Source organism: Dromiciops gliroides, chromosome 2, assembly GCF_019393635.1.
Source record: "Dromiciops gliroides isolate mDroGli1 chromosome 2, mDroGli1.pri, whole genome shotgun sequence".
NCBI lineage: Eukaryota > Metazoa > Chordata > Mammalia > Microbiotheria > Microbiotheriidae > Dromiciops > Dromiciops gliroides.
Genome location: NC_057862.1, coordinates 149,069,065 through 149,082,558, shown reverse-complemented (window position 1 = coordinate 149,082,558; position 13,494 = coordinate 149,069,065). Strand labels below are relative to the sequence as shown.

Below are 13,494 nucleotides of genomic sequence, written 5' to 3'. Positions count from 1 at the left end.
TTTGAGACTATATTTGAACTCAGGTCTTCCTGGCTATAGCCTAGCTCTCTATCCAAAACACCACCAAAATGAAATAAAATAAAATAATCCTGGAAAGATGGATTGTAGACAGATGGTAGAGGGCTTTAAACATCAGACTGAAGGGTTTGTATTTTTATCCTCCAGGCAATAGGTAACCACTGAAGGGTTTTGAACAGGGAGGTGACGTGGATAGATCTGTTGCTTAGGAAGGTTATTTTGGTAACTGTGGAGGCCACAACAGGTTCCAAAGGATTGAAAATGAGTATCATATAGAGGGCAAATGAGAGACACATGGTAAGCATGAGTAGGCTGCCAAAAATAACAAGCAAAGAACTTAGAAAAATAACAAGAACAAAGGACCCCATCAGGGAAATGTATGATAGGAAAAGAGATGGGCTGGTCAAGTAATAAAGATATGGGGTAATAAGTGAACAGGCCACATTGGCATCCTGTGGATATCAGGAGACATTGGGGAGGGCTCCCAACATACCAGGTGAGTCTTCTGAGGCAAACTCATAGGAAGACATGGACAGGAGTTACACAAGCGTGGATGGGCAGGCACTAATGGGTTGTGATCTGCATCCTTGGAAAGGGCATCCAAATGGAAGAGAAAACTGATCCCCTTTAATATCTGAGAATGTTAGGGTTGAACTTAGTGTTAACTGATTAGATATCCTGAAATACTAGAAAGATCCTCTCTTCCTCAGAAAGGGAAATGTCCTTTCTTGAAATTTTATTGAGGGAAAAAAGTGATGTACCACTGATTGATAAATGGCTAAATAGATTGTGTTACATGAATGTAATGTAATTTTACTCTGCTATAAGAAGTGATAAAAATGATGAATACAGAGAAACATGAAAAGACTTACATAAACGGATACAGAAGGAAATAAGCAGAGCCAAGGAAGCAATATATACAATGATTAGAACAGTGTAAATGGAAAGAACAACCACCACAAGAAAGAAAAATGAATGTTTCAAAATTATAAAGAACAAGCACATACATCCCCCAAGAAGAGATATGAGAAAACACTTCCCTGTACTTCTTGGTAGAGATGGGAGAGGGGTCCAAGGTTGTGCAATATTACATACACTGTCTGATTTTTTAAAATATATTGATTGATTTTGCTGATTTTTCCCCTCTTCTTCCTTTTTTTTCCTTTAAAAATTATTTGTTTTATGAGATCATTTTTCTGGAATGGAAGGAGGAGTAGAGATACAAGAGAAATTTAGGCAATGAAAAACTAAAGATATCAATGAAATATATTATTTTTTTAAAAGAAACTTGCAACACAGAGGTCATTTTATTGATATGGGGAGCTCTCAGAATCGAACTTCCTCTTCCACTGCAGATTAGCACCTTTTCTAGGTGACTCAGTGGATAGAGTACTAAACTTGGAGTTAGAAAGACCTGAGTTCAAATCCACCCTCATTCACTTACTAGCTGTGTAACCTTGGACAAGTCACTTAACCTCTGTCTGACTCAGTTTCCTCCACTACAAAATAGGAAGAATAATAGTACCTACTTCCCAGGGTTGTTGTGAGAATCAGCTGAGATCTTTGCAAACCTTAGAGTGCCGTGTAAATACTAGTTATTATTATATTGATTATTATGCTACAACTTATAGTCTTAAAGCAAGAGTTCTTAACCTAGGGTCTGTGAACTTTAAAAAAAATATTTTGATAACTACATGTCAATATAATTTTTGTTGCTCTTCAGTTGTGTCTAACTCTTCATGACCCTATTTGGGGTTTTGTCAGTAAAGATACCAGAGTAGTTAGTTAGCCATTTCCCTCTCCAGTTCATTTTACAGATGAGGAAACTGAGACAAACAGGATTAAGTGACACATCCAGGGTCACACAGCTCATAAATGTCTGAGACCAGATTTGAACTCAGGAAGATGAATCTGCCTGACTCCGGGCCTCCTTTGCACCACCTAGCTGCCCTGTCAATATGAATGGTTTCCTTTATATTTCTAGGTATATTATTTTATTCATTTAAAGACTTTATTCTGAAAAGGGGCCCATAGGCTTCATCAGACTGGCAAAGGGGTCCATGATAACAAAAAGGTTAAGAGCCCTGGTCAGTGGTTACCTGAGGGTCCTGAGAGGTTACCTGTGTGCATCAGAGGCCTGAACCCAAGTCTTCTTGCCTCTGAGGACTCCTCTCTGTGCACTAGGATTTGTTGCCTCTCAGATAACTATGATACATAAAATGATGTGGTAAGTGCATTGGAGAGGAACAAAATTAAGTACTGAAGTCCATGAGTAAAAGGTTGCCAGCTGTTGTTAAGATAATAGATACATAGGGTGACCACACACATTTAATTTTACCTGTCACAACCCTGATTTTAAATGCTGCTCTCCCCAGGTGATATGAGGGAACTTTTTCTAACAACTGGGCTACTTCTTTTTGTTGTTGTTGTTGTTGTTTGTTTGTTTATTTGTTTGGGGTTTTTTTGGGGGGGGGCAATGGGGTTTAAGTGACTTGCCCAGGGTCACACAGCTAGTAAGTATCAAGTGTCTGAGGCCGGATTTGAACTCAGGTACTCCCGAATCCAGGGCCCGTGATTTATCCACTGCACCACCTAGCTGCCCCTGGGCTACTTCTATGGACAGTTACATGCCCTTTCCCAAGAGGTCTTCAAGCTTAGGTGTTGATGACTCCTTGTTGGGAATGGTGTAGAGCCAATTATAGATGACCCCGACTCTGGGATTCAGTAATTCTTTGATTCCGTTTTCTAAGATTCCCTTTCCTAGCATTTCTATATGAAAGGGAGAGTCCCCGAGTCTCCTTCCCATTGTAGACTCTGATTTGGGCCTGGATGTGTGGAATACCGGAAACGGAAACCAGTGCGTGCATGCAGAGGTGGCCGGGGGATTAGAGACTTTGGGAGATGGGACTCATCTGCCCATTCTACACATTGAGAAGTCACTCTTGCCCCTACAGGAGAGCAGCTGTTGTCCCAGGAGACGTCCTTGGAATTGGGCTGTGGCGTGGGACCGCTGCGTGTGACCCTAGGGCCTGAGCAGGCAGTGGTACTGAATTGTAACCCTGCACCTGCCCCTTCTGGGCCTCCAGCCCGAGTGTCCTGGTACAAGGATGGGCGCCCAATACAAGAGAAAAAACATCTGTATCTGCTGCCCAATGGTTCCCTGTGGGTGTCCCAGGCAGCCCACCAGGAGAGTGGCGATGGAGGGGCCCCTGAAACCCTGCGAGACAACGAAGGCAACTACTCCTGCTGGGCCCACAGTCCCATTGGAGTGGTGGCCAGCCAGGTGGCTGTGATTAGGTTCTCCAGTAAGTTTCTGTGTCTGGCTCCTTTGGGACTGAGCAGAGGTAGAGCCTGGAGGGCCCGAAGTGTGGAATTCCCTGTTAGTGGTAGGGATGGAGGGTAAGACAAAAACTGAACTTACTTAAGGAAGAGCATGATCCTTGCTAGAGGCAGAGACTTGTCCTTTCCCCAAATCTTTATCCCTTCTATTCCAAGAATTCTGTGACTTGCTTTTCTTTCCCATTCTTTTGTTTCTGTCTCTTTCTTCCCTTTTCCTTCCTCCACTTCTTCCCTCCCCTCCACCAAAAAAAGCACTGTCACAGTTTTCTCTCCATCCGGAACCTCAGACCGTGGAAGAGAATGGGACAGCTCGCTTTGAGTGCCGAATTGAAGGGCTGCCAGCCCCTGTCATAACCTGGGAGAAGGACCGCATGGCTGTACCTTCTGAGCCTAGGTGAGTATCCCAAGGGTCAGGGGGCAGCTGGGAAGCAGGTAGCTACAGGATATTAGTTGGGCTTTAAAAATTTCCCAACTTTAGACTCTGGATCCTCTCCCCCTAGTCTAGAAATCATAACAAGTCATCACTGTCCCTGATACTGTTATTAAGACCTTGAGATAGCAGATGTTGGGGTTTTGTTACTTCAGAGAAGAACCACTTAGTAAAATGAGTTCATGCTTCCCGATGAGGGCGAAATGACCTGTGTTCTAAGGAGAACCTTTGGACAAGTGTCTTGATGACCTTCCAGCTAAGCTAGTGGGGAGGAGACAGCAGGGGTAACATTTCCCAGGCACTCTTCCCTGTGGTCTTGCCTTCTAGAGACATACCTAGACCGCAAAAGAGTTCCCACCTTGGGGCAGCTAGGTGGCACAGTGGATAGAGCACTGGCCCTGGATTCAGGAGGACCTGAGTTCAAATTTGACCTCAGATGCTTAACACTTACTAGCTGTGTGACCCTGGGCAAGTCACTTAACCCCAGTTGCCTCAGCAAAAAAAAAAAAAAAAAGTTCCCACTTTGCTCAACACCAGTGTGTATTATGTGACTATTAAAATCTCACAATTCATTTCTTCCCCTAGACTCATCACTCTTCCCAATGGTGTCCTGCAGATTGTAGATGTGCAGGAGAGCGATGCAGGGGCCTACCACTGTGTGGCCACCAATCCTGCCCACCAGCGCTATAGCCATGATGCTGTCCTCATTGTCCAAAAAGGTGAGAGAGTTGATATTTGAAGTTCTGTTGCCATGATGTTGAGCTATTATAAAGTCAAGTGTCATAGAGCAGGAATTCTGAACTTGGGGTCTACTGAACCCCAAATGATCTCTGAACAGATTTCAAGGGACCCATGAAATTGGATGGGGAAAAAGTTACAATTCATCTCGAACTGAAATTTGACATGTATTTGCTCTGAATATTCTGAGAAAGGGTCTTATAGGCTTCAGTAGACTACCATAGGGGTTCATCACACATGCACACACAAAAACAGTTAAGGGTCCCTACATTAGCACTAGAAGGAGCTCATAAGTGGTACATAGTGCGTGCTTAATAAATTTGAACTGGATTGAATCAAATCTAGTTTCTTCCCTTCAAGGAGGTTAAGTATTGCTACCCTATCAAACAAATGAGGAAAACAAAACCCAGAAAAATGAAGTGTCTTGGCCAAGGTCAACCCTGACAGTCAGTAACTGAGCTACTACATGACACTACCCCGTTGTGTCTTTTTGGGATAAGGGGAACATCTGGGATAGGGAGACTATATAGGGATGAAGTGGGACTGAAGGAAAGCAGCTATCTGGCCCCTCCCTCCCCCAGCATTGTGTAACATTCTCCCACTCACCTGCCTTCCCCCTCCCCCTGTCCCCACCTCAGTTCATGTGCTCAGAGAACTGACAACCTGAGATTTAGGGGATCATACTCTGGGATGTCTTCTGAATGTTTAGGAATTCTTCCTTTGACCTCCAGTGGGAATATATCTCTGTTTAAACTATCAAAGTCTGAAATTCCCCTGCCTATCTTCCCTTTCTTCTCCTCCCCCATGTCTCCTCCATCCCTCATTAATCCACTTCTCTGCCTCCAGGTAAATTCATTCTCTCCCTACCTCTCCTAACCTCCTCTCTTCCCTGAACCCAGGCTAAGAGGTCCATAACTCCTCCAAGTGGAATCCAGCTGCTAGGAAAGGGGCGCCTCTATAGATCTAGTCTGGTTCCTTGGCCTCATCAGGGTCTCTAGGTCTGTCTCTAATTCCATCTGCCAGACAAACGAGTATATTGTCTTTGGGGAGCCCAGGAGGACTTGATAGGAGGACTTGGGGCTCTTTGAAATTCTTCACTTTTCTTCTCTCCTAGACTTGGAACGGGACTGGAGAGGAGAAACAGGAGGGAAGAAGTTATCTGAAACTAGTCTACTAGTTTTTCTGAATGTTGATTTGGGGATAGGAATGTCTCACTTTCAGAGCATACTTGAGAAGTCAGGAAGCCTGGGTTCTATCTAGTTCCAGGTCTCTCATTAACTGTGTGACTTCAAGTAAATAATTTTTCTGCCCCTCAGTTTCCCTACTTCACAAGGCTGTTTGCAAGGACCAAAGAAGATAAAATGGGAGTGGGAATACACTTTTTAAAGTTTTAAGTATAATGATACTTGTCTCTTCCATATTCCTCCAGGCTCCCTTTATCCCCCTAGTGTTGGCGATGTGACCATTGTGGCTGCTCCAGAGAACACCACAGTAGTGGCTGGTCAGAGTGTGGTGATGGAGTGCATGGCTTCTGCTGACCCCACCCCCTTCGTGTCTTGGATCCGACAGGGTGAGTGGAGGGAGAGGGAGGGAATGTCCTAGGAAAGAGTAATATGGAGCCTCAGGCTCCCCTAGAACTCATGGAATTAGCTGAAGAGCAGCTCATCAGAGGCAAGACCATGGGCTGGGCTGGGCCAGGTTGAGCAAGGATTGAGCTGACATTGCTGCCAACCCCTCTCTCAAAAGGCCCTTTTGGGGGAAGAAGGTGGAATATTAAGGTTAGGAAGCTACATTGGGGACCACACCCCAACAAATCCAGTGTGGGGGAGTAGAAAGAATGCTGGGTCTCAAGTCAGAGGATGAGGGTTCAAATCCCAGCTCTGCCTCTTAATGTCTGTAAATCCCTTCTCTGGGCCTATTTTCTCATCTGTAAAATGCATGTTGGACTAAATGATCTGGAAAGATGCCCTACGGATATATGTCTTTCATCCTTTTATTCTAAGGCTTTCCATCTATAAAGTGCTTTTATCTTTAAAAAAAGAGTACACTTTATTGATGCCTTTTGTCTATACATCACAATCGCTTTTATCTTTCCCAAGGAATCATTCAGTCAACTGATAGTTCTTGAGGGTCTCCCATGGATAGAACAATATGCTGGCTACTGAGAGGAATGCATATATAGAAGATATAGATGATGATGGATAGATAGATAGATATCTATATATATAGATCTATAGATCTAAATATGAGTGATAGCTCCAAGTCCAAGGTAGTCCTTGGTGAATGCCAGGTAACTGGAACACAGAGGGTAAGCAGGAGACAACCACTTCCCTCTTCTTGTTTGATCCTCATTATATCTACCTGTGAGGCAGGTAGGAAGATAGTGATGAACATTATTGGTGGAGTAGCTGAAAAAACACTGGCCCTGGGAGCCAGAAGAATCAGTTCAGTTCGATTCAGTAACCATTTATTAAGTACCTACTTTGTGCAAAGTACTAAACTAGATGCAAGAGACATGAAGATAAAAAAAAAAAAATTACCCTCTGCTTTCAAAAAACTTAAAAATCAGGGCCGCTAGGTGGCACAGTGGATAAAGCACTGACCCTGGATTCGGGAGGACCTGAGTTCAAATATGGCCTCAGACACTTGACACTTACTAGCTGTGTGACCCTGGGCAAGTCACTTAACCCTCATTGCCCCAGAAAACAAACAAACAAACAAACTTAAAAATCTAATAAATCTGGGTCTGCCAACTATTAGCCATATTATTGGGGGGAAATCATTTAAATTCTGTTTCCTCATCCATAAAAATAGGGATAATACCTTTGAGGAGAAATAATAATATCTTACTACCTCAAATCCACATCTTCTGGCCACAGCCCCATGATTCCCCCCATCCCCATTCTTTTAGTATCTTCCTCTCTTTCATAGATACTGAAAATCAAACCCAAGGAACTTCAAGATTATATTATCTCTATTGCGGATTTCTTCTATGTGGTTGTGGTTGTGTCCTGATTTGATCTGATTAAGTTCCATTTCTATTTCCTGATATAGTATGTTAGTAGGTACTGAGTTATTAAGGTCTAAATATGGTGGGATAAATCGCCAGAGAAATGCAGGAAAATCCAGTCAATTTTGCCTCTTTGTGTTGTCCCTTAGGCTTCCTTTCTGAATGCTCTCAAGATGATCTGGCTTGTGGCTCACATGCCAATAAATACTTGTTGACTAACTGTTGACTCAAGCTTTCTGCAGGCCTATATTGTCCTCCAGTTCTTTTTGCTATTTTATGACATATTACTCCTTCTGACCTTCTGCCGTCCTCCAGAGTGTTTTATAAATGAGCTTGTTCTCTAAATTGGCATTGTCCTTGGGCTTCCACTTGCTGAAGTGCTTTCTGGACTTTTGAGGTTTTACACTGGTTAAACTTCCCTAAGATATGGTGATAATTGGATCTCATATCTTTATTTTTAGCTTGGTCTCATTTATCACTAACAACTTGTTTAAGTAGATTGGGCTGGAGATGTAATTGTATGCAGTGTCTTTGTGGTCATTCATATCCTTATCTTTTCTTCTGTTTTGAGGTTGGTTTTGACCTTTGTTCTAACCAGTTCTGACTGCACACAGGTACACAGCTCCCATGTCAGTAATCCCTCACTTCGTATCAAGATTTAGTTGACTTCATTTTTTAAATGCTGTTGTCCAGCATTTACCATGTTAAGTCCTTCTGACTCTTCTTAAATCAGTTAGTCAACAAATATTGATTTAAATTTCAAGAATTCTTTTTTATATACAAGTATTTATTAAACTTCTATATAACACGCACACTGGTAGGTACAGGGGATAGAAATGTGACAGAGCTTATGTTCTATAGGAGATATAAGATATTCATACATAACTATGTATAAAATAAAGGAGTGTTAAGGGCTAACATTCTAGCTAGTCTGTCTAAAATATCTAATGAGTGGTCGCCAATAAATTATAACCTTTAGCGAGAGTTAGACTTTTAAGCATTTATTAAGGAGAATAAGAATTTGGTAAAGAGAGAAGAAAAGGCCTAGATTCCTATCTATTAAAGGGAGAGCACATTCCTAGCTCCGATCTCCACCAGAGTCCAAAGGAAAGAGTGCGAGTCAGAGCACCCAGCTCTTCCTTCTTCCTCCCACTAGCCAACGTCACTTCCTGATGCCAAAGAAAAGACTCCTGGTCTTGCCCTCAAAGACCTTCGCTTCATGGGCAGAACTCTTCTACAGTAAGTCTCCAGCAGGCGGTGTCATTCCAATCGTTACAGGAGGGAAAAGGGTTCCCCAATGTGAGGGGCATGATGAAGACCTGCAGCTAGGTGGGAAATGATAAAACAGATGCACTAGCCTTCCTCCTTAGATAGAAGATCTGAGAAGAGTACTGTCCGCCCTCCTCACTCTCCAGTCACAAGGAAAGAAGGATCCAACAGCTAGTTGCAGGGCTACTGCTGAGGAGGTGTGAGTTTCAGAGTTAATATAATCTTGCAAGAGACAATGATGAGGGGCAGCTATGTGGCGCAGTGGAAAGAGCACCAGCCCTGGAGTCAGGAGGACCTGAGTTCAAATCTGGCCTCAGACACTTAACATTTACTAGCTGTGTGACCCTGGGTAAGTCACTTAACCCTAATTGCCTCACCAAAAAAAAAAAAAGCAGAAGAAGAAGAATTAAAAAAGGACAATGATGAAGTCAGGAGATCAGATAGGTGATAAAAGATGAGATAGCTATACTGGGCCACCACCAAAGGCAGGAACGATTAAAACATCACAATCCATACATAAAACTGCGTCACACTCTTCCACCGATACTTGCAGTGTCCATAGAAGAGAGTGAATACACACTTACAGAAACTTAGGAAGGCACATGAGTGAGGGAAACACGTATCTTTAGGACAACTCAGAACTCCTGATTGAAGGCTTGAATGTCCTTGGTACCCTTACGAGTAACTAGGTGGCACAGTGGATAGTATATTGAGCCTGGAGTCAGGAAAACCTGAGTTCGAATTCAGCCTCAGATGCTAACCAGTTGTGTGACCCTGGACAAATTGCTTAATCTCTTTTTGCCTCAGTTTCCTCCACTATAAAATGGGAAAATAACAGCAATATCTCTCAGACTCATTATGAGGATCAAATAAGATAATATTTTTAAAGCATTTAGCACAGTGCCTGGCATGTAGTGTTCTTCCTTTTCCCTTCAGGAGCAATCTGTACCACCCAAAGCTACTTCTCTGCTAGCTGCCCCCCTTCTGGTCCTCACTGCTATTCTGCTGGACAAATCTGTTCCACTTCAGTTCTTGAACTGATGAGACAATGAAAAGCTCATTTAACTCACAAACTCCCTTTAAAAGGTGCTGAGAGAATTGTACACACTGTATAGTACAGTTATCCCTTCCCTAAGGCGACTTTCACCATCCCAGTTCCAATATATTGTAGGCTGGCATAAGAAATTAAATAAGAAATTTGGGGGAGTTTTGTGGAAGCCACAGAAGCCACGCAAAGGCCAGCAGACAACACAGAAAAAACTTTAGACACTCAGAAATGCATTAAAATATATGTATAGTGTTGTATAGTATCAATTTATTTTATCTTTTAATACCATAATAATTCAGACTTCTTCTCTGGTACAAATGGAGGGCTAAAAATTTTGATAGGGATTCCTCAGATCTCAGGGGCACCACACCCCTAACCCCCATAACGTGGAAGGGGTAATTGTATATTCTAAAAGAATACTCTTCTTGTCTGTTGCCTCACCTTGCAAGGCAGCTATAATGTTTCTTTCTCTCTCTGCTATTCTCCATCAAACCAGAGGGGCAGTAGAGAGCAACTAGGCATATCTGAGAGGCTTTTCCTCTCTCCAAGGCTAAGATGCTGAGTTTAGCTCTGTTCTATTGCAGCAGAAGCTTTCCTAACATCTAATTGCTCCTCTTGCTATCTTCATACCTCAACTCCTGATAAGTTCTAATTCCTCTTCTGGGTGGTGCAGTGGATAGAGTACTGAGCCTGGAGCCAAGAAGACCTGAGTTCAAATCTAGCCTCTGATAGTTCCCAACTCCATGACCCTGGGCAAGTCACTTAAACTCCATTTCCTCATCTGTAAAATGAGAATAACAACAATACCTACCTATCAGGGTTGTTGTGTGGATAAAATGAGCATATGCGGCACTATATAAAATGCTCATTCTCTTCCTTTCTCCCTTCCCCTCTCCTGCAGGGGTCTGCATTGCCTCATTCTTCAAGTCAGTGCCTCCTGGTAGTCAATGATTAATCCTTCCCTTGTGAGGCAAAACTTGAGACATCCGACTTTCCGTCAGTGGTGAAACCAGCAGTTCTTATCTAATTTTTCCAGTCTCCAATTATGTGATTTCATGGTGGTCTTTTTGCTTACATTTGTCATGAATACTGTAAGATGAGATAACCAAGTGTTCCCTTGAAACAATGTCCTTGGACGTGTAACAGGGCACTTTCTCCCCTGCTTCATTTGCCTCTCCAAAGAAGCACCTGGAAGCCATCCTCCCATCTAGCTACAACTTTTTGGCTTCATTGGAGATTCTAGTATTGATTCTTTCAATCTATGCCACCCTGAGCAGCAATTTAACTTCCGCACACAATTCCACCAGCATTGATCAAGTGCCTGCCACATAGGAAGCCTTGTGCTGGTTCCTGGGGATACAAAAATGTATTGTATAAAAAACTTTCCCTTGAACTGATTTAGAAAACCATGTAAGGGGCAGCTAAATGGTACAGTGGATAGAGCACCAGCCCTGGAGTCAGGAGGACCTGAGTTCAAATCCAGCCTCAGACACTTAACACTTACTAGCTGTGTGACCCTAGGCAAGTCACTTAATCCTAATCGCCTCACCAAAAAAAGAAAGAAAGAAAGAAAAGAAAACCATGTAAAATATAGAACAGTTTCTGGAATCTAGAAAACCAGCGGTGAAATGAGTATCTCCAGATGGTCTAAAAACTGTCATTCCTAGTACCTTTGGCCCACTTTTTGAGCACTCTTCTGCTGCTGTCACTACAGAAGGAAAAGAAGCCACACTGGGGCCATTTTGCCTTCTTATTTTTTTATGGTAGCCCCAGTTGATGACCTTGTCCACATGTGTCTGGGCTGGAACTCAATCAGTAGGTATGGCCTATCACCCAGACATATTTAGCATTGGAAAGAATGCTAATCCTTGAGTCAGAAGAGTTGGGTTCAAATCCCCCTGTGCCTGTCATTTATCATCTGTGTGACCTTTGGCAAGTCACCACCTCTCTGGGCTTTCATTACTTCATCTGCAAAGTGAAGGGCTTGGATTACATGGCCTTTGAAGTCCTTTTCAGCTCTAGATCTAAGAACCTGTGAACATTCCAGAGTTTATGCTCTGTTGGAATAACTTTCAAAAGCCCAAGGTCAGCTCACCCATGATGGGACATCAATGTAGCACTTCTGTGATTTTGGTTCTGTAAATACATATACTCATGTAATATGATGTTATCATCAAAAAGAACACCTGACAGATTCAGAAGACCTGTGTTTGAGATCCAGGTCTGAGACCTTCTAGCTGCTGATGGTGAGCAAGTCACTTAAATTCCCCTTAGCCTTAGTTTTCCCATCTCTAAAATGGGAACCATTGCATTCATATTACCTACCTCACCGGGTTATTGTGTGAGGAAAGCACACTGTAAATGGAAAGATATCATTTGACATATAAAGAATGAGATTAAGTGTTTTGTCTAGGGTGATGGAGCTGGTTAATGACAGAGTCAGGACTGCTGGCACCCATTCTTTGTTTGACTAGATTACCTCTCTAGACACATACTTGTAAATTCCTGATAGTCATCTTGTTTCCTGGGGTCCTGAAAAAGATTTGCTTGATATTTCAGTTGGGCTTTTCAGTGGCTCACAAATGTCCCTCAATACTATGAAATTAGATTAGGGGGAGGGATAGACAGTAAGTGCCTGAGGACAGGAAGCATTGAAAATGCTTTCAATCTATTTCACACATATACATTTTAAAAATTAATTTATATGGAAATATGTTTTGCTTGACTTCACATGTATAATTGATATATTGCTTGCCTTCTCAATAGGTGGGGGAGAAAGGAGAAAGAAATAGAAGTTAAAGCTCAAAATTTTAAAAAAGAAATCTAAAAAGAAATTTAAAATAATTTTGTTAGAATCTTTTATTTTTACATCACCTTTGTTTCTAAATATATTCCTCCCCCTTTACCTACTCATGGAGTCATACCTCATAACAAAAAAGTGAAAAAACAATGAGAAAAAGAAGAAAAGGCAATGTAATAGAACTAACCAACGGATCAACCTAGTGACATAGTAATAATAATAGTAATAATTGCTAGTATTTCTATAATGTTTTAAAGTTTGTAAAGCACTTTACATAGGTTAATTCATTTGATCCTCACAACAGCCCTGTAAGATTGATGCTACTATTATCCCCATTCTACAGATGAGGAAACTGAGGCAGACAGAGGCCAAGTGACTTGCCCAGGGTCTATTATGTGTCTGAGGCAGGATTTGAACGCATCTTCCTGATTCTAAGTCCTGTACTCTATCTACTATATCACCTTCCTGCCTCAGTATATGCAATATGCCACACTCATAGTCCCCCACCTCTTCAAAGGGAAAGGAGGTACATTTTCTTATCTCTTCTTTGAAAGCAAGCATGGTTGTTAAAAGAATAAAATATTCAGTTTTTTTTTGTTCTGTTTCTTTACATTTACATCATTGTATATTTTCCTAATGCTGTTTATTTCACTTCGTTTCTGTTCATAGAAATCTTCACTTGTTTCTCTGAATGTTTCTATTCATCCTTTCTTAGAGCAGTGGTGTCAAAATTAGAAAGAAACAGGGGCCACAAAAAACATATGTAAGGATCTTTGCAGGATGTATAGTGACTTGAAAGACCACACTTTTATATATTTCTTTTTGTATTGATAAATCAATAT

At 41.9% G+C, this 13,494-nt stretch overlaps 1 protein-coding gene across 1 annotated transcript in view; it reads left to right on the top strand.

Annotated features, from left to right (window-relative positions):
- IGDCC4 (immunoglobulin superfamily DCC subclass member 4) overlaps positions 1 to 13,494 on the top strand; it is a 41,990-nt gene that overhangs the window by 10,703 nt on the left and 17,793 nt on the right. The window contains 4 exon segments of the mRNA XM_043987409.1: positions 2,973 to 3,323; positions 3,610 to 3,751; positions 4,373 to 4,506; positions 5,955 to 6,095. Of these exon segments, the coding sequence (XP_043843344.1) occupies positions 2,973 to 3,323; positions 3,610 to 3,751; positions 4,373 to 4,506; positions 5,955 to 6,095 (768 nt within the window).